Raw genomic sequence first — 24,740 nt, 5'->3', positions numbered from 1 at the left:
CACGAGGCCCAGCCTGGGAGGAAGGTAGACACTGTCTGTCCCCAAAGTTCTTGGCTCAGGTCTTCATCCGCCTCTTAGACTCCAACGGAGTGGATCTCGCCCTGGAAGAGGAGGACTTGGTTGATGGCCCAACCGTCTTGTGTCCAACCAAGTCCTGAGCAGGTGATGGGTCCCTAACATCACAGTGTTTCCTGACTGTGATCCCCCTGGAGCTGGGGCTGCTGGGGGTAGAGGCTGGGGTGGACACACCCCTGAAGGGTAGAGGTACCCCTGGGGATAGAGGCTGGGGTGGACACACACAACCTTGGCTGGGGGTGGGCTGTCTTCTCAGCTGGAAGTATGGGGGCTCTGCCTGGGAGCACCCCCAGGTATGTGACTGAAGATGGGGGCAGTAGCACCTGCAAAGCCAGACTTCTTATTAGTGCTGGGCTTATTCTTAGCGCTGGGCTTATTCTTAGCCCTGGGCCCCGTGATCACCATGGGGGGGCTCTGGCCAGGAAGGCCCCGGTGTTCTGGGCCACTCTTCCCGCTCTGCTGTGTGTGGTTCTCCGGGCTCCCCTTCTTTGTGTTGAAATGCTGAGAGCAGCAAAGGGGCAGCTGAGATCCAGGACAGATGCTCCGTTCCCAACGCCCCGAGGTTCGGCCGGGCCCCCCGACCTGCAGGGGGCTGTGCTTGATCCACCAACTGTGGAGCAGCGCGGCCCGCTGTTGGGCCCAGCACTGGGCACGGCCTGGGGCACGCAGGTGGCAGCTGCAGAGCCAGGGGCAGGGGCTGGGCCGGGTGGGAATGCAGCTGGGGTGGCAGCCAAGGCCGGCTGGGTGCTGGCATGGATGCCCATGGGGGAGTTGGTGGGTGGAGCTGGGGGCCCTGGAGCAGAGGTTGGGTCCCCTGTTAGGGCTGGAGCTGCCGGGTTTCTGTAGTGTGGAGAGTGGTCCCAGGCTGGGGCTCCGCGCTGCTGCACGTCAGGGGCCCCAGAGATGGGCTGGGCAGGGGCTCTGGTGTGAGAGGAGCCGCTGAACCGGAGTCCAGGCAGGCTGGTGCTGACCGTGACAGAGGCCGCGCTGTCCCTGGGGGGCGTCTGCAGGGCCTGGGAAGATGGGAAGAGGCTCCTGCTGGATCCAGGAGGAGACCCGAAGAGGGGAGACTGGGAGGGTGGAATGGTGTCCATGGGGGTGACCTGAGTGTCAGAAGCGGGGTGGGGAGTCAGGCCCCCAGATGTGCAGGGTGAGGGTCTGGTTGGGAGAGAAGACCGGATGAGCTGGCTGGTGGGGGGCAGGGATTGAGGATCAGATATGGGAGGGGGGCTATGGCGGGTGAAGACAGGAGAGTCCAGGCACATGGGTGTGGGGGACCCCAAGCCCGAGGAGCCCAGCGCTGCAGGGAAGGCCGGTGTGGCATCTTCCGCAGCAGGGCCCCACGCCGGGGGCTGGGAAGGGCCTCCTCCTCCTGCCGCGTTCCTAAGAGGTCCCCGGACCGGCTTCTGCTGGAAGCCGGGAAGCCAAGTCGCACCCGGGGCCGGAGCCGGGCTTCCCCTCGCTCCCGCCGTGCCTGGCGCGGGTGCCGAAGCAGGGGCGGAGGGGCTTGGGGGCCGAGCAGACAGGCCCGCGCTGCCCGATCCTGGGGAGGAAGCGGGGGTGGGCAAGGTGAAAGGGGCGGGGGGCCGTGAGTGGGAAGGAGCGCCCGAGAGGGCCTGGGACCGGGGAGAGAGGGGCCCGGGGGAGCCGTGCCTTCCCCCTGACCAGGGATGCGCAGCGGGGGCCCCTCCAGCAGACGCCCGGGCGTCCACTGGCGCTGGGGAGGCCGACTCCCTCTGGCCTCTCTCGGGCCGAGGAGCCCTGCCGGGGGCCGGAGGGTCGGCAGGCGCGGGGAAGCGACGGCAGGGCTGCGGGGCTGGGGTCTCATCCCGCAGCGCGCTGTTGATGCGCCGGAACGCTGCTGCTTTCTCCGCGTCCAGGTCTTCGGCGGTAACTCGGAAACCCAGCTCAGGGGGTGCGGGCAGCCTCAGCGGCTCCCCTCGCCTGCGCGGCAGCAGAGGAAACCTGCGTCTTCCGGGCCTGGGACGGTCCGATGTGGCGGGGCCATTCTCCCAGGTTCGTTTCTGCCCCCTGGAAGCCTCCGCGTCCTCAGGCCGGCTGTTGCTCTGGGAAGCCACGTGGGCGGCACAGGGCGGCGGCGGGCCCCCCTCGCTCGCTTTCCTCGAGGACCTCCTGGGCAGCCCTCGCGGCATGCAGGGGCCTGTCCTCCTCTGCCCTGGCGGGAAACCTCGGGTGGAGCTGTGGGAGCTCGTGATGGCATTTCTTTGGGGGCAGGAGCTCACACAAGAGGTCTGGAGTTTCTCCGTGGATCCGTCTACTGAGCTCTTGGCGTGGAGGTTTCTCCGCAGAGGCCCAGGCCTGGGCACGAAGGCAGAGAAGTCTCCCCGGGCCCCAAGGGGCCTAAATGTTGATCGTTCACCCCGAGAGCCATCGGGGCCCCCTTTCTGATGGTCCTTCTCTGTGAATGCGGGGTCTTCCTCCTGCTGGGCCAGCCCCTTCCCGCTCTCTCCCAGGGCCCTCCTCACCGTCTTCTCTGTGCAGGAGCCCGGGGTACACCTGAGTGTGGTGGGCGGCACGGGGGTGACCTGCTGCTGGCGCCCACCACACACAGGGACCGTGCCCACTGCGGACGCTGAGCCGCGGCACATCGTGGAGATGCGAGCACCCAGCACCGCCTTCCTCTGATGGTGTCGCCTGCAGAGGGAGGTGAGGACCCCCAGGAAGGAGCGCAGGGTCTGCGGGATCATAGAACACCGTCTCAGAGACGCTGTGACAAAGCGCAGATGCAGAGTCACTGGATACTTGTGGGTTGGCTTGCGAGTGGACAGCAGGACACGGACAGCTGGGTGACCTGGGCCGGCCACGGAAAACCGGCGGGTGCGGGGATCGAGCTGGGGGCGGCCGAGCCGTCCTGGCGGGTGCTGGCCCCCCAGAGCCTGGGGTTGGGGTGAGGAGCAGGGCCTGCCCAGGTAAGTGCCCATAGGGCACGTGAGTGGGCGACTGGCACTTGGATAGACAGCTAAGTTCAGAGAGCTCTGGTTCAGCTGCCAAGTCAGCCAAAGGTGAAGCGAGCACAGCTTGGCGCGTTGCTGGGACGCAGCTCTAGAACCTGTGAGCAAAGAATGGGCTCGCGTGCGTGGGGCGCGCAAAGGTTCTAGAGAGATGGCGCATGCGCGGTGGAGAGAGAGAGACAGAGACAGAGAGAGAGAGAGAGAGAGTGTGTGTGTGTGTGTGTGTGTGTGTGTGTGTCCGTCCCTGGGGCAGCATAGGGATGCACTGCCGAACTGGGGCGCTTCCAGATCTCCAGGGTCTGTGGGTTGGAGGTTTTTGCCCTGAGAGTGATGAGCTTGACAGGGCATGTACCCCTTCTCCCGGGCTAGGCTCTAATTGTACAGGATCGGTCCCTGTCCAGCAGAGTGGAAACTCTGGGGAGCAGGGTACCTCGCTCAGGAGCCGCTGCATGGGATGGCAGCTTTGACATCAGCACTGCGGGTCCTCCTGCCCTCTCCCCTGGTTACATTGGAAAGGAGATCTGCTAAGAACAGAAGTGCCCATGCCACTCAGATCTGCTGGGGTGACAACTGAAATGGCGGCCCGGGCAAGTGGGAGGGACCTATACTCCCTGTGTATTTCCTAGTCCATTTGCGAGAGGAGGAGTCTAAGTTCCATGGGTACTAAATAACACACAGAGATCTCCTAATCACAGAGAAAATCCATTGTGAACTCAGGAATAACTCAGTGTGCTGGACACACCCCATAGGTCAACCCCACCTCAGCACTGAGAAACTTTCCTGCCTTTTGTTTCAGCTGAGCTCAGACTGAGTCTTACCCTTTCTCCATTACTGCAGTAGTCTTCAGTATCATCTTCCTTGCCTGTTTAACCTTTTTTTTTTAGCCACACTGGCCATGAGGGTTCTTAGGTCCCCACTGGGGTTGGAACCTGCAGGGTTCCGCCTGCAGTGGAAGCTGGTGTCTTAACCACCGGACCTCCATGGAAGTCCCCTGTTTAACTTGTTTTGGGTGCAATTTTTGCTTTGACGACAGTAAAATGTAGAGGTTTTACGGCAATATAGATTTTGTTACCTTTTGCTCTTTGTTATAGTTGTCATGGGCTTCTCCCCACCCTGCGGTGTTAACAGCTTGGTATTAAGCCCCCAATGGGCAAGGGAAGGAGAACGCTATTATAGAGGGGAGAAGGAGGTTGGGCGGGCTCTAGAAAAGTGGTCGTGGCTTTTCATTGGCTGAAACCTTGCCAGGAAAGAAAAGGAGTCTTCCTTCTTCCTGTTGTGCTCTGCTATGGTCCTTTAAAGGGCATGAGCGCTCCCACTCTGGCCTCCCAACTCTATTTGATTGAAGTTTCTGTTTATTAATTTTTTACAGAAGCATCATGGTTGAGGTTGAAAACAAGTCTTGTCTTCTCTAGGTGTCTTCAATGAATTAAACAGCAAAGTGACATACGGTACACCCATCTGGGTCGTAAAATAAATATGAGTGGATAAATGCCACCCACTTGGTCAATGAATAAAATTACACTATTAATTCATATTTTTTTTTCCACCTTAAAACAATAGCCATTTATTATCACACAGTTCTGTAAGTCAGAAGTCCATTCTGGCTAACTTGGATTCCTTACTCATGGTCTGGAGGTGTGAGGCCAGCTGACTCCTTTTATTGTTTTAGATGACACCCAGAGAACCAGGAAAGTGTAGGGAGGATGAAAATCAGGAGAAAATATAAAGGAAGTCTGATTTCAAATTATTACTTTTTTAAAAAATACTTTTTGTCCACGCCTTGAAGCATGCAGGGATCCTAGTTCCCCCACCAGGGATCGAACCCATGCCCCCTGCATTGAAAACACAGGGTCATAACCACTGGAACACCAGGGAAGTTCCTCAAATTATTACATACAATTGTTTATCATCCCACAGTAACTGTTTGTGGCCTACTTTTTTTCTGGATATCTTTGTATTTGTCCAAAATCAAGGCCACAGACTCCGCTTTATCCTAAGTTTATCTCTTTAAAGAATTTTTCAGATCACACCAATGGGCTTCCCTGGTGGTTCAGTTGGCAAATAATCCGCCTGCAATGCAGGAGACCAGGGTTCAATCCCTGGTTAGGAAGATCCCCTGGAGAAGGAAATGGCAACCCACTCCAGTATTCTTGCCTGGAGAATCCCAGGGACAAAGGAGCCAGGCAGGCTACAGTCCAGGGGGTCTCAAAGAGTCAGGCACAATTGAAGCAGCTTAGCAGGCACAGTCCAAATAAAACGTAACAGATTCTGTTAGAAATGTTTATAAATTGTCCTGGGAGGGCAACATAAAGCAATGTTTTGCCTGGAGACAAGGAATGGTTCCTAGAGTTAAGGAACAGCTGATCAATGGGCATTGGGTGCAGTGGAATTTCGCTGTCATTCAGGGTTAAACGCCTCCAGGAAGAAGGAAAGCTGAACATTTTCCTATGAATTTTAAACCGCTGTAATTTTTAATATTGTCACCCTGCTTATTTAACTTATATGCAGAGTGTATCATGTGAAATGTGGGCTGGATGAAGCACAAGCTGGAATCAAGATTGCAGGGAGAAATGTCAGTAACCTCAGATAAGCAGATGACACCACCCTTAAGGCAGAAAGTGAAGAAGAACTGAAGAGCCTCTTGATGAAAGTGAAAGAGGAGAGTGAAAAAGTTGGCTTAAAATTCAACTTTCAGAAAACTAAGATCATGGTATCCAGTCCCATCACTTCATGGGAAATAGATGGGGAAACAGTGGAAACAGTGACAGACTTTATTATATTCTTGGGCTCCAAAATCATTGCAGATAGTGATTGCAGCCATGAAATTAAAAGACGCTCACTCCTTGGGAGAAAAGTTATGACTAACCAAGAAAGCATATTGAAAAGCAGAGACATTACTTTGCCAACACAGGTCCGTCTAGTCAAAGCTATGGTTTTTCCAGTAGTCATGTAGGGATGTAAGAGTTGGACTATAAAGAAAGCTGAGTCCTGAAGAATTGATGCTTCTGAACTGTGGTGTTGGAAAAGACTCTTGAGAGTTCCTTGGACTGCAAGGAGACCCAACCAGTCCATCCTAAAGGCGATCAGTTCTGAATATTCTTTGGAAGGACTGATGCTGATGATGAAATTCCAGTACTTTGGCACCTGATGCAAAGAACTGACTCACTGGAAAAGGCCCTGATGCTGGGAAAGATTAAAGGCAGGAGAAGGAGATGACAGAGAGTGAGATGGTTGGATAGTGTCACCGACTCGATGGACATGAGTTTGAGCAAGCTCTGGGAGTTGGTGATGGATAGAGAAGCCTAGCGTGCTGCAGTCCATGGGGTCGTAAGAGTTGGACACAACTGAGCGACTGAACTGAACTGAATTTTTAATAATCTTGTGAGGAGGAGATAGTCAGGATATTGTAGTTATCAAGAGACAAACAGTTACAAAACTAAGCGATCACAGGATCAGATGGGTCCTTGCCTTCCGGTGGATATTTCAGAACGTGGAAGGGGGGTGAGAGGTCTAGCTTAGACCATGGAAGAGCAAAGTCCTTTCCATAGACTTTGACACAGTGCCACCTAGTGGGTTGCTGTGAGATGGCTAAACCGTTTCATGATTACTGACTCAACAGACATGTTCTGTCTCTCAGTCGTGTCTGACTCTTTGCAACCCCATGGGCTGCAATACACCAGGCTTCCCTGCCCTTCATTATCTCCCGGAGCTTGCTCAAAATCACATCCCTTGAGTCAGTGATGCCATCCAACCATCTCATCATCTGTCATCCCCTTCTCCTCCTGCCTTCAATCTTTCCCAGCATCAGGGTCTTTTCCAATGAGTCGGCTCTTTGCATCATGTGGCCAAAGTGTTGTGAGCTTCAGCATCAGCATCAGTCCTTCCAATGAATATTCAGAGTTGATTTCCTTTAGGATTGACTGGTTTGATCTCCTTGCAGTCCAAGGGACTCTCAGCACCACACTTCACAAGCTTCACTTCTGTGGCGCTCAGCCTTCCTTATGGTCCAACTCTCACATCTGCACATGACTACTGGAAAAACCATAGCTTTGACTATGCAGATCTTTGTCAGTAAAGTGATGTCTCTGCTTTTTAATATGCTGTCTAGGTTTGTCATAGCTTTTCTTCCAATCTTCTCTTAATTTCATGGCTGCAGTCCCCATCTGCGGTGATTTTGGAGCCCAAGAAAATAAAGTCTGTCACTATGAATGAATACAATGGACAACACTGACTCAATGGACATGAATTTGAGCAAGCTTCGGGATACAGTGAAGGACAGGGAAGCCTGGTGTGCTGCAGTCCATGGGGTCGCAAAGAGGCAGTAACGACTTAGCAGATGAACAACAACAATATTAATCAAATGTTAAATATATCTGCAACTGTCACTGAAGAATTAAAGCCTGTCCAGGGTTTAAAATATTCGAAGAAAAAATCCAAAATATGTGGGAACATGTTCAACAACAACAAACTCTCAAATTTCTTCAAGGGTTTAGCAATAAAGGTATTGTTTAAAAGTAAAAGTAATAAACTTTCATTATGACCACATATTTTGAATCCCAAAAACATTTAAAATAAGCATCATGATCTTTGATACACCTACGTTTTTATATTTCCCTATGTCGTAAAACATGATGCTGGCAATAAGAGATTTCTTCTTTACAGGCATTGATTGATAATAAATGAACTCAAAGTTTTCCTTCAGGTCTGCAGATATTCTTTAGGGTTTCAGAATTCTAAGAACTTTCGAATGCAAAACTCGGGTAGTATTAAAGAAGAAACTTGAGATTCCTGTTTCCAGTGTCACTGAAGAGCCCATATTTTCCAGTTACTTGAGAATACTGGAGGGAGGGGGGATTGGGATGGGGAATACATGTAAATCCATGGCTGATTCATCTCAATGTATGGCAAAAACCACTACAATATTGTAAAGTAATTAGCCTCCAACTAATAAAAATAAATGGGAAAAAAAAGTAAAACCTAATAGTCTAAAGTCTAGACAGACATTTCAGTGATTATGTAAACTATTCAGTCAATTCAGCTGAATAAATTAGATATTACTAACTCATTTTGGTATCCCCCTAACTCAGTTTACTGCCTTTTCCAAACATAGTAGGCACAAATAAATATTTATTGATTAAAAAAAAAAAAAAAGAATACGGGAGACACACGATCCATGGCTACAATATTTAAAGATGCATTTCTAGTCAAGTCAGGGAGATACCAGGACCCAGATACATGCAAGAGTTAAACGTGGAACCTCAGTTATCAAGTGCTTTTGGCTGGACCTTGAGCAGAGCCTGCCAAAGAATGCTCAAACTACTGCACAATTGCACTCATATCACATGCTAGGAAAGTAATGCTCAAAATTCTCCAAGCCAGGCTTCAACAATACATGAACTGTGAACTTCCAGATGTTCAAGCTGGTTTTAGAAAAGGCAGAGGAACCAGAGATCAAATTGCCAACATCCGCTGGATCATCAAAAAAGCAAGAGATCTGTATGCAGGTCAGGAAGCAACAGTTAGAACTGGACATGGAAAAACAGACTGGCTTCAAATCAGAAAAGGAGTACGTCAAGACTGTATATTGTCACCATGCTTACTTAACCTATATGCAGAGCACATCATGAGAAACACTGAGCTGGAGGAAGCACAAGCTGGAATCAAGATTGCAGGGAGAAATATCAATAACCTCAGATATGCAGATGACACCACCCTTATGGCAGAGAGTGAAGAAGAACTAAAGAGCCTCTTGATGAAAGTGAAAGAAGAGAGTGAAAAAATTGGCTTAAAGCTCAACATTCAGAAAACTAAGATCATGGCATCTAGTCCCATCACTTCATGGCAAGTAGATGGGAAAATAGTGGAATCCGCGGCAGAGTTTATTTTGGGGGTGCTCCAAAATCACTGAAGATGGTGAGTGCAGTCATGAAATTAAAAGACACTTACTTCTTGGAAGGAAAGTTATAACCAACCTAGACAGCATATTAAAAAGCAGAGACATTACTTTGCCAACAAAGGTTCATCTAGTCAGTTCAGTTCAGTTCATTCACGACCCCGTCCGTCTAGTCAAAGCTATGGTTTTTCTAGTAGTCGTGCAGTGCATGGGAATCAGGGCAGATCAGTTCCACGCCTCTGTGTGTCCTGGGTTCCAGGACACATGTTCAGGGACAAGAGGTGGGAATTTAGCCCCTGCTGAGTGAGATCTTGAAACATGGGTTCCAATTAAACATAGGAGGCTTTTATTGTTATTTTACTTATTTTTTAATGATATTTGGTATGCGTCGAGTCACGTAGTTCTCCAAGTAGGGATTGAACCCATGTCCCCTGCACTGGAAGCATGGAGTCTTAACCACTGGACTGCCAGGGAAGTCCAAACAAAGGAGACTTTGGAAGTCCAGAACTGCCAAGGATAGTGGGCAAGGAAAGGCTTTACCAGTGACCCAGGGGAAGGTGGGCAATCGCCTCTCTGGGCAAATCTCCAATTGGGAAAAATATTGTAAGTAACTTCAGGATCAAAGGGTTGAGTCCCACCCGCCTGGGCTCTGCGAGGAGCAGGAGGTCTGCTGACGCAGGTGGGATTGGTAATGCTGGTCCTCCCAGATCACGCTCAACTTCAACACTCAGTAGAAATGGGCAGAGACCTGGAATGCACCTTGTCCCCTAAAAGTCATTTTTCTTTCTAATTCCCCAGCCAAACTTTGCCCCTCAATTAAAAGAAAATTAGAATGCTTTAAGGGCTTCCCTGGTGGCTCAGCTGGTAAAGAATCTACCCACAATGCAGGAGACCCCAGTTTGATTCCTGGGTTGGGAAGATCCCCTGGAGGAGGGCATGGCAACCCACTCCAGTACGCTTGCCTGGAGAATCTCATGGACAGAGGAGCCTGGTGGGCTACAGTCCATGGGGTTGCAAAGACTCGGACCAACTGAGTGACTAAGCACACAGCACAGCCCAGTGCTTTAATAATAATAGAACCATAAAAAAAAAAAAATAGAACCATAAATGTTATGGCCTCAGTCTATTTCAGTAGAAAAAAAAAAAAAGGTCATAGAACATACTGCTTTGAAAATAGCATACCAATTGCATTTGTTTTCTTTATTTACAAAATTGGGAAATAAAAAGAAATGCAAGTAACTTAGAGTCCTAACTCCTTAAGATACCCCCAAGGTAGCACTGCATTGAATTTCTTTTACATTCTTGTGTTTTGTTTGAGTTTTATTTGTATGTAGAAAGTTGGCAGGACCTCAGCCCGAGAAACGGTGCCAAGAGGTGACCCAGGCCATTCCAAAGGGCTCCCCACTGTGGCTGAGAGGGACCCCAGGGGTTGGGCAAATCCCAGCCAGGTGTGAATCCTGCAGGGTCCCCTACTTGATGTCAGGGTGGCCGCGTGCCCACAGGGAACTGCCTGCTTGTATGAGCAGGAACCTTGGTGCCTTTGTGCACCTCACCCTTTTCCAAGGAGGCCTGAGACGGGGCTGGGGGTGGGGAGTGGGGGGGGTTCATCAAGGGCATGTCACACTGTCACCACACTGATCAGTTGAGGAGCTCCCTGTCCACCTTGAGAAGGTCAGGAGGACAGGACGTTGAACCAGACCAGGGACGCTTTCTACAAAGAACACAACGCGGCCTGTCCTTCCTAGAGTTGTGCGTGTGGTGGCCCTGCAGGCACGTACGGCCCCCTCTTCGGGGCCTGGGAAGGGCTGCGTATCCATTCCCTGGGACATGTAGTCAGTTCACCCTCCACTCGCTGGCACTGATGGGAACCATCCCTCATCTCCCCTGCACGGTCACGTGCCGTGGGGGCCACCCCAGGGCGCTCCTCTGGTTCGGGGGTTTTCCTGAAGTGCACTTATTTGCCTTCTGCTTCCTCCTACCCTCTATGACACTCACATTGCCTCTTCTTGCTCTTTTTCATCTCCTTTTATTTTCTTGATTCATTCTGTTGAATCCAGGACAGGAGGATTTCTGGAATTAGATTCCTGATGGAATAACCTTTTTCTAAAAAAAACTGTATAATCTTGAGAGTTGAAAGGCAGAAAACAGCTGTGCATGTCCAGAGCCATCCAGTGCAGGAGAACCCCTATAGGAGGGGTACCCAGTTTTTCTGATGCCCAGCCCACCTCTATGCTGGCCCCTCAGGATTGCTCAGCACACCTCAGTTGTACAGACTGGGTGTCAGGTGTCAGGATGACGATGGGAAAGCCAGGGAGGGAGGAGGGCTGGAGAGAAATTTTTCTAGACGTGGAAGATTTCTGGACCTCAAGTGTCTGGACAAGACCAAGTTCTTCAGGATGAAAATCATAAGAAGGAACTGAGAAGAGCAATGAAGAGGCATCTACTGGTAGAATATAAACAGAATTAAAAAAGAGAGAGACATAAGTAGGAAATTAATTACAGGCAGATTGCTGGTCTCCGTAACTCAGTCCTCAGAATCTGTAACACAGGCTTCTGCGTGCACAAGGGCAGTAATGGTGATGGGATGGCCTTGGGAAAAGAAAGCACAGTTAGGGTGGGGGTGATTCCTTAAGCCTCTGCTGCCCCCTCTAACATTTCCACCCCTGGGAGTGCCCTTAAACCAGGGTTAAACCTGAGGCTTCCCAGGTGGCTCAAAGGTTAAGAATCTGCCTACCAATACAAGAGACTCAGGATTGGTCCCTCGGTCAGGAAGATTCCCTGGAGGAGGGCATGGCAACCCACTCCAATATTCTTGCCTGGAGAATCCCACGTATAGAGGAGCCTCACTATATAGTCCAGTTTAGTTCAGTCGCTCAGCCATGTCCAACTCTTCGCGACTCCATGGACTGCAGCACGCTATATAGTCCATGAGGTCACAAAAGAGTTGGACACCACCACCACTGAGCAACAGAGAACATGCTCAGCACATGCAAACCTGAGGACAGGGCGCGGACGTGCTGCCATGAGACCTGAATGTGCAGACGGAGAGTGTCTGCTAGCATCTGGAGCACACACAAGGGACTCTCTCCAGGTTCAAGTGTTTGTGAAGGAGTCGTGTCTCACCAGACGGCCTTGTCTTGTAAATCAACACCGAAACCCAACCCCAGAATGCTAGCACTCAATTCCCGAGAGATGCCAACCAAAGGTTTTGAGGTTTGGCACTGGCCGAATCAGGAAACATCAGGTCTTGGTGGGGGTGGGGGAGGGGGAGAGATAAGCTTGCAATACCAAAGCGAGAAAACAATCAAGGTACCCAAAGCAAGAGACATGAGAGCTCTTATTCTTTTATTAAAAAAATTTTTTTTTAAAATTTTCTTGGCTGTGCAGCATGGCATGTGGGATCTTAGTTCTCTGACCAGGGATCAAACCTGTACCCCTTGCATTGGAAGTCAGAGTCTTAACCACTGGACTGTAGGGGAGTCCCAGTGAGCTCTTAAGTCATGAAATCATAAAAAGGACACACATTTCCTTTTTCTCTCCCATTTCTCACCCTTCCTCCTGTCTCTAAAGCAACAGGTATAGCCCAGCTGCTCCCAGGATCCTTCTCCCCTTGAATTCTACCTGGGCGGTTCCCTACCTGGGGAGTCTTCGTCCTCGCTGCTTGAGTCGTATCTTCGGTCAACAATCCAATCTTTAGAGACACAAACATGAGCAACAGACTTAACAGAGTTCTACTCCAGCTGGGGCCATCACTCTTTCCTCTGAGGTCCCAGAACTCCCTGGGGCTCCCTGGAGCCAGAGCCCTCCGCCCAGACGTCGATCACAGTTGCAAATCCTCAAATGAGAGAGGGGATCCCTCTTTAATTTCTCACTTCCCCATTTCCACCAGATCCTTCTGGCTCTAGCCTCCAAAGGGATAAGCCTTAAATTCCAACTCTTATGGACACATTCAGACTCGGTCTGTTCACTCATCCTCTCTCAGATTCCTCCAGAACTGAGAGGGACATGTGGGTTTCCCCTGGGGCTCCTGCAGAATAAAAGGAACTCTGTCCCCGAGCCCCAGAAATGAGGGAGGTTTAATGCTGAGACCTCCTGTAATCCAACGGTTTAGGGAAGAAGGGAAGGAGCAGGAATGAAGCATCCTTGGGGGAAATATCCATTTAGTACTAAAATATCTGAGGGAGCAAGGGCTAGGGTTACTGCATCTCGAGTCCAGCGAGCATCCTACACAAAAAGGCCCAGGAACATAACTGATGCCAAATGCATAGAAGTTGAGCTTCTCCCAGGCAGTAGGGGTGTGGGAGAAAGTGCATAGGCTCTGGATGGAAGAGTCTGCATGGCCTCACTCAGCTCCGCACCCACAGTCTGTGTGACTCTCCATAATTCATCCACCTTCCCTAACCTCTGTTTTCTCTCATGAGAAATTAGGACAGGGATGACTTCTTTTCATTTATCATCCTGTCAAATTGAATATAAAAGGTTGGATGGAGGAGAAAATTATTAACAAAAGTTGTCATTGACCCAATCACAGTGCTTCTTGGAACCCTGTGGACATTTGCCAGGCTGGTGGTGAGATTTTTCCACTGAGCTTACTGAGGTCTACCTGCCATATAATGAACTGCACACATTTTAAGTGTATGGTTTGATACATTTCAAATGCATTTAATCATATGAAACAGTAGCAGTGGGATCTTTTTCATTTAGAACTTGACACTAGGGATTTCCCTGGTGGTCCAGGGGCTAAGCCTCTGAGCTCCCAGTGTAGGGGTCTGGGGTTTGATCCCTAGTCAGGGAACTAGATCCCATGTGCTGCAACTAAGACCTGGTGCAGTCAAATAAATAAATAAAAATATTAAAAAAAAGAAGAAGTTGACACTGGCAGTTGTGTTGTGGGAAGCAACATCAACCTAGGGAAGCACACACACACAGACACACGTATGGGGTCACCACTTAAAGGCAATCTAAATTTTAAAAATTAAAAAAATTGAACACCCAATGCAGCCAAAAATAAATAAATAAAATTTAAGGGCAATGAAACTGCTTGTTGAAAAATAGCCATGGGGGCGTCCCTGGTGACTCAGGGCTAAAGGATCTACCTACCCACCCAGAAGACATGGGTTGGATCCATGATCCAGGAAGATCGAACCTGCCTCAGAGCAACTAGGCCCTCGAGCCACAAGTACCGAAGCTGTGCTCTAGAGCCCGGGAGCCGAAAGTTACTGAGCCCACGTGCCACAACTACTGAAGCCCGAGAACCCTAGAGCCCGTGTCCACAACAAGAGAAGCCACCGCCACGAGAAGCCTGCACACGGTGACCAGAGAGTAGCCCCTGCTCGATGCAACTAGAAAAAGCCCAGGTGCAGCAATGAAGACCCAGTGAGCCATAAATAAATAAGTATTTAGAAAAGAAAAACGGCCATGGTTCTTTCCCTGAGAAGTCAGCTTCTCTCATCCCATCCTCAGCCCCCGTTCCCAGCAGGAATTCAGAATCAGGGAGGCTCTCCAGAAGAAAGCCTGCAAACAGAGCCCACCTGTCTCATTATCTGCATTCTCCCCTCCCCCCACCCCCCACAAAGCAAATGAGTAATTCCAGGGTACGCACCATTTCCAGTTACTCCTGAGGTCACCTGCAATGACAGAAGAGAAAACACTATGGGTATCAGATCATGCTGTGTACTGTGGATGTGGGTCTTTGATCCCATGGGGGACTTTAGAAAAGCAGGTGGGAAAACTGTCCAGTCAAAGGTCCCAAAAGATAGAGTAGAAGACAACACTGGTGAAAAAGGGACAAGCTTTTCCTGCACCATGGATCTTTCAACTCCGTACTGGTCCACCCATCGCAAAATTCTTACTCCACTGAGGAAACATTTCTGACGGGGGAAGGTCCCTGCGAGATCTCTAAACCCATTCTGCTTGTGTGACTGGCCTAGGGCACCCTGGTGGTTCAGACAATAAAGAATCTGCCCACAGTGCAGGAGACCCGGGTTCCATCCCTGAGTTGGGAAGATCCCCTGGAAAAAGAGAATGGCCACCCACTCCAGTATTCTTGCCTGGAGAATTCCACGGACAGAGGAGCCTGGTGGGCTACAGTCCACAGGTCGCAAAAGAGTCAGACACGACTGACCGACTAACATCTTCCTTTTCTTTTCTGGAATCACGGGTGATAGGTGACAGACTCAACGCTCCCCGTTAAGGAAATTGTAAACCCCACCTCTAATGTACATGCTCGGATTTTCCTACATGAATTCAAATGAATTAGAAGCGAAAAAGAAACCAAAAAAGCAGCACTCTTCTCTCAGACAAAGATGGGTGAACTTGGACTTCCCTGGTGGTTCAGTGGTAAAGAATCCACCTGTCAATACAGGGGATGCGGGTTTGCTCCCCGATCTGGGAAGATCCCACATGTCCAGGAGCAACGAAGCCCGTGTGCCACAGCTACTGAGCCTGTGCGCCCTAGAGCCTGTGTTCTGCAACAAGAGAAGCCGCCGCCGTGGGGAGCCCGCACACCGCAGTGAAGAGCAGCCCCTGCTCACCGCAATTAGAGAAAGCCCGAGCGCAGCAACCAAGATTCGGTGCAGCCAAATTTTAAATTTATTAATTAAAAGCTGGATGAGCTTACCTTGGTGTTAGACGGGCTCTCTTCCTCTGCCCTGTCCATGGGCAACTCCTCCACCAGGCCCTCGGGGGGATCTGTAAGGACACAGAGCGACTGTCAGTCCTTGGTGACGCTGCCCAGGAATCACTCAGAGAGGTCTGCTTGATGTGGACCCCGGGTGAGAGTCTATGGCAGCGATCGGTTAACAAGCAAGCACTGGGAATTAGGGGCCGCCCTCCTTGGTGGGCGAAGAAATGCAAAGGAGAGGAACAGGAAAGAAATGAGAAGCAGGGTGTTCAGACTAACAACAAAGCCAAATCCTGGGTTCTTATCTATCACTGTTCTGGGGGATGAAGCTCACATGAGTTACAGAGCTTGTGGTCATGATATTATTAAATACACTAAAATATCTCCCTGATTTTTTTTTTCTAAAAAACAAGTCTTAACAATTTTTAAAATTTTTATTTATTTTTTGGCTGCATTGGGTCTTTATTACTGCACAAGGGCTTTCTCTCTACTTGTGGCGAGCAGGGGCTACTCTCTAATTTTGGTGTGAGGGCTTCTCATTGCAGTGGCTTCTCTTGTTGCAGAGCACAGACTGTAGGCACACGGACTCAGCAGTTGCGGCTTGAGGGCTCTAGAGCTCAGGCTCAGTAGTTGTGGAGAACAGGCTTAGTTGCCCCGTGGCATGTGGGACCTTCCCAGATCAGGGATGGAACCCGTGTCCCCTGCAGTGACAGGTGGATTCTTTACCACTAAGTCACCAGGGAAGCTCTCTCCCTGATTTTTATATGGTTGGGGCCAGAGGTTGAGGAGCGACCCTAGCACTGGTAGATATTAACCTGCATTGTCGACACAGAGTCTCGGACTCTGTGGACTGACCAGGAACATGTGGCTTCTGATGGGCATTCGCGCTCACATCGGTACCAGAGTCGGCTTAAATGCACCTATAGCTGCCCTGGTTTCCCTGGTGGCTAAGACGGTAAAGAATCTGCCCACAATGTGGGAGACCTGCCTGGGTTCGTTCGATCCCTGGGTTGGCAAGATCCCTGGAGAAGGGAATGGCAAAACACTCCAGTATTCTTGCCTGAAGAATTCTGTGGACAGAGGAACCTGGCAGGCTACAGTTCATGGGGTAAGCTCGCAAAGAGTCAGACACGACTGAGTGACTCTACTTTCACTTTCATAGCTGCCCTGGGTTCTGGGGCCACCGAGGCCCCTTCTGATAATGGGCAGTGTCTGCGGCCTCTGCATGCACCGATGCGCAGACCATCTTGCCCGAAGACGGATGACCCCATGGTTGAGTGATAAGTGAAAGTCAGTGGGTTAGCTCCTTGGCCACACGCTTGGATTCACCTATTGGCTCTTCACATAGGAGCTCCTGAGCATGGGTCAGTCATCTCTGCGCCTCTGTTTCTCTCTCTGAGAAGTGGGGATAGTGGGTCATTGCCCAGGCACAGTGGGGAGGGTTGAACGAGATAATGTACATAAAGTATTCAGGGCCGATGGCTATTTTTGGGAAATGTGACTCTGGCAATTGTGATGTGTAAGTGGGATGTATCTATGGGGGAAACGTATTTTTAAAAAATTTATTTGTTTGGCTGCTCTGGGTCTTAGTTGCGGCATACCAGGGATCAAACCTGGGTTCACTGCATTGGGAGCACGCAGTCTTAGCCACTGGATTACCAGGGAAGTCCCGGGAAACTCGTATTTTTAACTGTACACATTGCCCACACATTCACAATCACTTCACACAGATACTCCCCACACACACACTTCTAAAGCCCCGTGTATGCAGACCCACACCCCCTCAAGGGAACACAGCTATTCCCAGGGGGTGCAGACCTAGGCCATAGTTCCTTACTTGGGGATTCAGTCCTTACCCCATGCCCCCAGTCCTCATCCCCAGCAGGAAACTGGATACAGGGTAACTTTCCAGACCTGAGACCAACAAGAAAGCCCCACCTTCCTTTTCCTCATTGAATGAGTAATTCCAAAACACATACCCTTTTCATTGGTTCTTGAGACCACCTGCAGATACAAATAGAAAAGAAGATACCATGAGGGAAAGATAAGGTTTCTTTTTTTAGGAGTTTGAATTTTCTTTCCTCACCCACACACATCTTTTGTTCTCTTGGTGAATCTAGAAAACCAAATGGGAAACAGCAGTTGACTCAAGGGCACCCAAAAGCAAAAGGGGCCAAACCTACTCACACCAAAAGGCACCGACTGGCTTTTCCTAGAGAACGTGTTCCTAAAGTCCTTTCGGTTGGCAATCACAAAATTCTTGTCCAAGGAGGAGAAATGCCTCCTGTTGGAAATGCTTGCTACAGCAGGACAGATGCTGCCTTTTTTTTTTTTCAGAAAGACGGAAATGTTTATTATTCATTAATCTTTTGATTGCAACTACCATAATTTTTTAGGTTTAACTTGGTAGCAAACTTGATTAATAACACTTCCAGGAGTTCACAATTTCAAGGCTAAGGTTCCAATTAAGGTAATATGGTTATCAATTTAATATAAATGAAGCTTTTTAAGAAGGGTGAAAGCAGTCTGCCTCTTATAGGAAAATATAAATGATCCAGACTTTAGTCCTAGTAATATAAGTACACTTTAGTGCTACAACAGTTAAAGAGAAAGATCTTAACTAAAGATCAGAAAGGAGCACCGCTGCGTTCTTTTACAACGTGTGTGTTCTGGCCACAGCATGCTAGCGTAAGGCAGTGTACGCAGCACGGGCGTGCCGGGTGCCGTGAGCTGCGCTGCGGGAATGCTGCCATTTTTGAATGCCCTCTTTTTATTTGATCTTATTGATATGTATTTGACTGCATCGGGTCTTAGTTGCAGCACTCAGGATCTTCTGTCACAGTGCGCTGGACTCTAGTTGCAGCACACAGGCTTAGTTGCTCTGCGGCGTGTAGGATCTTAGTTCCCCAATCAGGGATTGAACCTGCAGCCCCTGCATTGAAAGGCAGATTCGTAACCACTGGACTACCAGGGAAGTCCCTTGAATACCTCTTTGAATCAGGTGTCAGTTGCTAAGAGATCTGTGAGGGGCATTCTCCCCATCACAGAAACTGTGCAAACCATCAATAGTCTTCACTGTCGGATTTTCAGGGGTGAATTCAGTTGAACACGAAATAAACGCATAAAGCAACATATCCATCTCAAAGACAAGCGACCTTACCTTGGCATTAGATAGGGTTTCTTCCTCTGCTCTGTCATGAGGGAGCTCCTCCAAAGGGTCCTCAGGGGAGTCTGGCAGGTGGGGGTGGGGGGACACAGAGTGACTGTCAGTCATTGGTGGTGTTGCTCAGGAATTACTTGGGGAGGTTTTGTTGCCTTGGGCAAGGAGATAGGCTGCATGGATGTGGTGGGTGAAACAAGCATGACTCAGCTGCTGCCGGGCCAACTGCCTTGGTGGACAAGGGAAGGCAAAGGAGAGGAGCAGAAAAGAAGTGAGACAGAGCCCTTGGCTTTTCAGCTGAAGGCAACCTATATCATTGTGAGATGTTCAATCTACAAATGGTACTAAACTCCATGTTATGATTCAATGATCGAGTCCCATCACTCATCCTGCCCATTTTGAAGTCCAGCTAAATTGCTATTTTAATTTTTTTGATGTGGACTGCTTTTAAAGTCTGTTTGAAGCCTATTGAATTTGCTACAATATTGCTTTTGTTTTTCGTTTTGTTTTTATTTGGCTGCTAGGCATGTGGGATCTTAGCTCCTAGAGCAGGGATAGAACTCACGCCTCCTGCACTGGAAGGCGAAGTCTCAACCTCTGGACTCCTAGGCAAGTGCCCACTGCTCTACTTTTAACATCTGCCAAAACCACGCCATCCTCCATGAATTCACATAGGCTGCTACCACATTGATATCTGTTGTTTAGAATTTTGCAGGTGATTACAAGCACACTTTTACTGAGGGACTGGATTGAATTCTAGACAAAATAATCTATTTTATCATTTGACTAATATTTCATCATAAATATAATCAATTATAGAAGTTTTGAAAATACTGATATCCTACTATTTAACCACTACTGGACTTCCCTGGTGGTCCAGTGGATAAGACTCTGTGCTCCCAATGCAGGGGGTCCAGGTTCGATCCCTGGTCAGGGAACTAGATCCCACATGCTGCAACTAAGAGCTGGCACAGCCAAATGAAAAATAAAACAACCCCTCCCCGCAAAAACCGGTCCTAAATACTAACATCCATTAATTAAAAAAGAATAAACTAGACTGCACTGTTTCACGGAGAGACCTACTTCTGCTAATATTCAGCCATCAGCTAATATTCAAACATTAATATTTTGACTATTGTTGACATTGTTGACTATTACATGTAAACAAACCTGAGTTGTAAATACACCTTTACTTTTCTGGTCATGGCACAAATAACTTGGCAAATTTAAATTTTCATACATGAAAAAAAAAGGATATAGCTTAATATTTTTATAGCTTTCTCTTACACACAGTATACTAAATAAACTTCTATCATTATTCCGCAGTCTATTTAAAGACTGAATTTCCAAAGTACCTTCAATTGACTGGTTTGTAGGGTGCACCTTGGGGTGTGGCAGGATGCCCACTTTTCTGACCCACTGCTGGGAGTGAGGTGCGTATCTTCTTAAATGAGGATCAAGTTTCCTTTTTGTCTCCATCAGGCCAGATCCTAGGAAATGCATTCATAACAAAGAGAGCTGTTGACATCTTGCTGGAAGAAGAGCACAGGAAAGTCAGTGATAACTTATTCACAGTTTAAACCTTTGATCCCCTTATCTGACCAGCTGTCTAGCAGAGCCTCCTGAATCAAAGTTGAGCTTTAAGAAGATCTTTCAAAAAAAAAAAAAAAGATCTTTCAGTTTGGGGTGCACTTAAAACACTCAAGGGAGAGATTATGTGGGTAAATACCTTTAATTTTTTCTTTTGTCCTCACCATATGGCATGTGGGATCTTAGTCCCCTGACCAGGAATTGAACCCACGCCCCTGCAATTAGATACCTTTATCTAGATGTGGCAATATAGGAAGGCGGGACAATATAAACTGAGAGCATGGGCACTGGTTCAAATCCCTCTAGAAGCAGCACGAACCTAGGAAGATGATGGACTGACCTCTCCCCGTGGTTCTCTGCACTGTTCTTACATAGAGCCTATAGGATCATGGTATGAGACTTAAAATGGTTAAATACAAGGAAAGATTAAGAAAGAGTACTTCAGAAGTCCTCTTTAAGTGCTTGCTCAATAAATGTCCAGAAGAAAAAGCTAGAAACTGGGTAGGCTTGCCTCCAGAGAGAGGCCTTGGATGGCTATAGGACAGGGAAGGGTGGATGTTCACTTTTCACCCTGTACATGGGAAGGGTGCTTTTGAGGCTCGTGGAGAATATATCTAAATGTTTCCCATGATTCCCCATGTCAGCCTTGTGGCAGGGACAGTGCAGGGGCTGTAGCCCACGTGGTGTTGTTGTTATTTAGTCGTTAAGTTGTGTTCGACTCTTTGTGACTCCATGGGCTGTAGCCCCCCAGTTCTCTCTGTCTATGGGATTTCCAAGGCAAGCGTACTGGTGTGGCTTGCTAGTTCACAGAACTGAAATTTAGAGATTTTAAGTGCCTCATCCAGAGTCACATGATGCATGATGGAACTGAGACAGGAATGTAGTTGGTTCCTTGAGGACGGAGATAACTGAATCTCTAAGACTTCCCAATGATGCCCTATTCGTGAACCAAGGGCTCCTCTCCCCCTCTTTTTCAAAATATCCTGCCCCAGGGTTTTTGCGGGGAGAGAGCTGATACCCCGGAGAAGGTTTTGAGCCAAAAGAATGGCTCAAACCCTGACCCAGCCCCCAACCTCTAGGATTTAATCCTTGACCCCAAACATGACAGATTTCTCCAAAGGAAGCCCCTCTGAAGGACCAGGGGAAGTATAACCATGTGTTCATCCTCCCCCAGCGTCTTCACACCGTCAGCTGTCTCGCGCTGAGCCTTCCTGATGACCAGGTGACCACCCTGCGTGACCAGCGGTCTGTTTGACCCCTAAGCTGGCTCAGAACTTAGGACATTCCAAACCAACTGTCACATGATGGCTCTGCCAAGATTTAACTTCCCTTCAACGGACCAGCCTTGGATGAGCAAGGAGTTCATGCAAGTTTAACTGGGAAAGTAGCCATCTAGGCTGGTACACTGGGAATTTAATGAATTAAGTCTGTGACCCTCAATGTCTTACTGACTTAAAAAAATTTTTTTTAATTTGTTCACTTATTTTTGGCCGTGCTGGGTCTCCATTGCTGCACGGGCTTTTCTCTAGTTGTGGAGAGCAGGGGCTACCCTCTAGTTGTGGTGAGGGGGCTCCTCATTGCAGCAGCTTCTCTTCTTGTGGAACACAGGCTCTAGGGCAGGCAGGCTTCAGTAGTTGTGACATGTGGGCTCTAGAGCACAGGCCCAGTACTTGTGGTGAATGGGCTTAGTTGCTCCAAGGCACGTAGGATCCTCCCAGATCAGGGATCGAACCCCTGTCTCCTGCATTGGCAGGTGGATTCTTTGCTATTGAGCCGCCAGGGAAGCCTCTCACTGACTACTGAGGTGAGCCGCTGTCTGAGCAGCCTGGGTTGGGGAGGGACTGAGGAAGGGCCCTGGCCTGCACTGGCTCTGATGGTTCACCCTCCCTGTTCATCCTTTCTCACCAGGATCCAGGCCCTGCAGGTTTCTCCTCCACCCCCAGACTCTGTAGAAACAGAGAACAGACTCCCGTCTCCTCCTCCCAGAGGGACCTCTCCAGAGGCCCACCCTAGAAACCCCACCCAGGGACTATCCCTTCTAACTTCTGTCACCAAATGTTTATTTCACTAACCCCAATGGCTTTGTCCCTTCTCTCCAATCATCAAGTAAGTAAGCATAAGCATGCATGTTCAGTCTTACCTGACTCTGCAACCCCATGGACTGTAGCCTACCAGTCTCCTCTGTCCATGGGACTCTCCAGGCAAGAATACTGGAGTGGGTTGCCATTTCCTTCTCCAGGGGATCTTCCCGACCCAGAGATCAAACCGGTGTCTCCTGTGTGTCCTGCATTGGCCAGTGGATTCTTTACCACTGCACCACCACTCTCCCAGGCATCCTCCAAATAGCCAGTGATCCTGATGGAAATCCTGCCACGAAATCCCACTTTCTTTCTAAAAATCTCTGAATCTATGGGACTTCCCTGGCCATCCACTGGTTAAAACTCTGTGCTCCCAGTTTCAGGGGGCACAGGTTCGATCCATGGTGAGGCCACATTTGGCAGCCAAAAAGTGAAAAACAAACAAACAACTCAAACTCCGAATCTAGACTGCCAATGATTGGTATTGGGTTTTGGCATCACCATCCAGAAGAGTTTGGCCTGTGATTGCCCTTTTCCTATAAAGTCTATTGTGAAGATGGTATCAAAACTATTGTGAAGATGGATAAAAACAGGGTGGGTGTGGTCCCCCTAAATCTGTTCTCTTGAGGAATGTGTTGAAGATTGGCATTATTTCTGTCTTAAATATTTGTAAGGATTCAGGGGGGAAACACCAGGGCCAGAAGTTCGCTTTGTGAGAAAGACATTTTTGGTATTCATTTTTCATCTGATGACTGCTTTACATATTATAGAGTACATAGATATTAAGTATACAGCTTGATGGCCTCTTGTATATATAAACGTGTATATGAAAAGTGAAAGTGAACATCTCAGTCACGTCTGATTCTTTGTGATCCCATGGACTTTATAGTCCATGGAGTTCCCTAGGCTAGAACACTGGAGTGGTAGCCTTTCCTTTCTCTAGAGAATCTTCCCAACCTAGGGGTTGAACCCAGGTCTCCCGAATGGCAGGCGGCTTCTTTACCAGCTGAGCCACAAAGGAAGCCGAAGAATATTGGAGTAGCCTATCTCTTCTCCAGTGGATCTTCCTGACCCAGGAATTGAACCAGGGTCTCCTGCATTGCAGGCAGATTCTTTACCAACTGAGCTATCATGGAAGCCCCAGAGTGTGTATGGCCAACATCCAAATCAATATACAGAACTTCTGAAAGACATAGACAGGATGGTTTTCACCATTTTCCAGTCAGTAACCCCCCAGCAGGAACCCACCATTCTGACTATGATCACCGTATTTTAGATTTCTCTGCTTTTGACATCAAATAAATGGAAACACAAGTCTGAACTCCTTTGTGTTTGGCTGAATATTATGTCTGAATAGTATTTGAATTCATTGAGGTTGTTATGAGAAGCAAGAGTTTATTTTGAATTGCTGGCTCAGTATATAACATGGTATGAATAAGCACAATTAGTTTACCTCCTCTGTGTTTTATGTACTATAACCCATGTCATTTCCCACGGTGGTTACTCAGAACGATTCTGCAATGAACGATTTTGTACAGGCCTCCAGGTGAACATAAGCATGTCTCCTTTATGTATCTAAGGGAGAGAAGTTACTACAAAGATAAATAAATAAAAACATATTGTATGAGTCCACTTACATGAAATGCCCAGATTAGGCAAGCCTGTAGACACGGAACATAGATTAGTGGTGTACTGGAGGTAGGGGGAGAGGAGAAGGTTTGTATCCTGTTGATTGAAAGTAAGTGTTTAGAAAGTGTTTGGAACCAAGGTTCCAAATGGTTTACTAGCTGTAGGAGTTAGTTCCTGAGTCTTAACAACAAACTTTTAAAGATCACTTATGCAAAAGAGAAGATTCTTTTATACAGACCACCCCCACCCCAACAGGGATATTGTTCTGTGAAGTAGAATTGTGACTAGCATCATCAAACAAACAAAAAAAAGAGGTGATTTTCAAAGTGCTCAAAGTAGATGTACTCAAACTGATGGAGAGTAAAATTTGCCAAGTTGATGGTTTTAAATTAGAATGTCGATGAAGCTAAATTTCACCCTGTCCCAGGACACAGGAGCATAAACATGTTTCTGTTTGAGAAAAATGAAAAATGCAAACTTGATTAACAACAAAAAGGGGCAGATGGTACAGAAGACAGCTGCTTCCGTGCAGTAAATGTAGGTGAAAATATACATTTGCAGCTGTACTTTAAATATAATATATAACTTTCTTGGAAGCCAGTCTCTTATCATTATTTGGCACTCCATGTTTTTTTTAACCTCATTGAGTGGCATGTGGGATCTTAGTTTCCTGGCCAGGGATTGCACCTGGGTCTCCTACATTGGGAGCACAGAATCTTAA

General features: G+C 48.4%; 1 protein-coding gene and 1 non-coding gene across 2 annotated transcripts; one reads left to right on the top strand and one right to left on the bottom strand.

The window, feature by feature from the left end:
• Window positions 1–473: 473 nt before the first annotated feature.
• On the bottom strand, window positions 474–16,833 carry LOC122693131 (nuclear envelope pore membrane protein POM 121-like). The gene is made up of 3 exons (XM_043900730.1): window positions 16,794–16,833; window positions 15,560–15,630; window positions 474–2,972 (listed from the first exon to the last, which is right to left on the bottom strand). Exons 1-3 carry the CDS (start codon window positions 16,831–16,833, stop codon window positions 474–476), a joined length of 2,610 nt encoding a protein of 869 aa, XP_043756665.1.
• Window positions 16,834–19,587: 2,754 nt separating this feature from the next.
• TRNAG-CCC lies at window positions 19,588–19,660 on the top strand. The gene has a single exon. It is a non-coding gene; the product is annotated as a tRNA-Gly (tRNA).
• The last annotated feature ends 5,080 nt before the right edge of the window (window positions 19,661–24,740 follow it).

This window comes from Cervus elaphus, chromosome 5 (genome assembly GCF_910594005.1).
Source record: "Cervus elaphus chromosome 5, mCerEla1.1, whole genome shotgun sequence".
Classification (NCBI taxonomy): domain Eukaryota; kingdom Metazoa; phylum Chordata; class Mammalia; order Artiodactyla; family Cervidae; genus Cervus; species Cervus elaphus.
The sequence above is the reverse complement of the archived record's forward strand: the minus strand, read 5'-3'. Positions and strand labels throughout refer to the sequence as shown.

Coding starts and splice junctions, on each gene's coding strand:
- LOC122693131 (XM_043900730.1), bottom strand. CDS start 16,833: ATGGGGTCATCCGTCTTCGGGCAAGATGGTCTGCGCATCG. Junction 15,631..16,793: donor GCAAGATGGTCTGCGCATCG/GTGCATGCAGAG, acceptor GTGTCCTTACAG/ATCCCCCCGAGGGCCTGGTG. Junction 2,973..15,559: donor AGAGCCCGTCTAACACCAAG/GTAAGCTCATCC, acceptor CCCCAACCCCAG/GCTCTGGGGGGCCAGCACCC.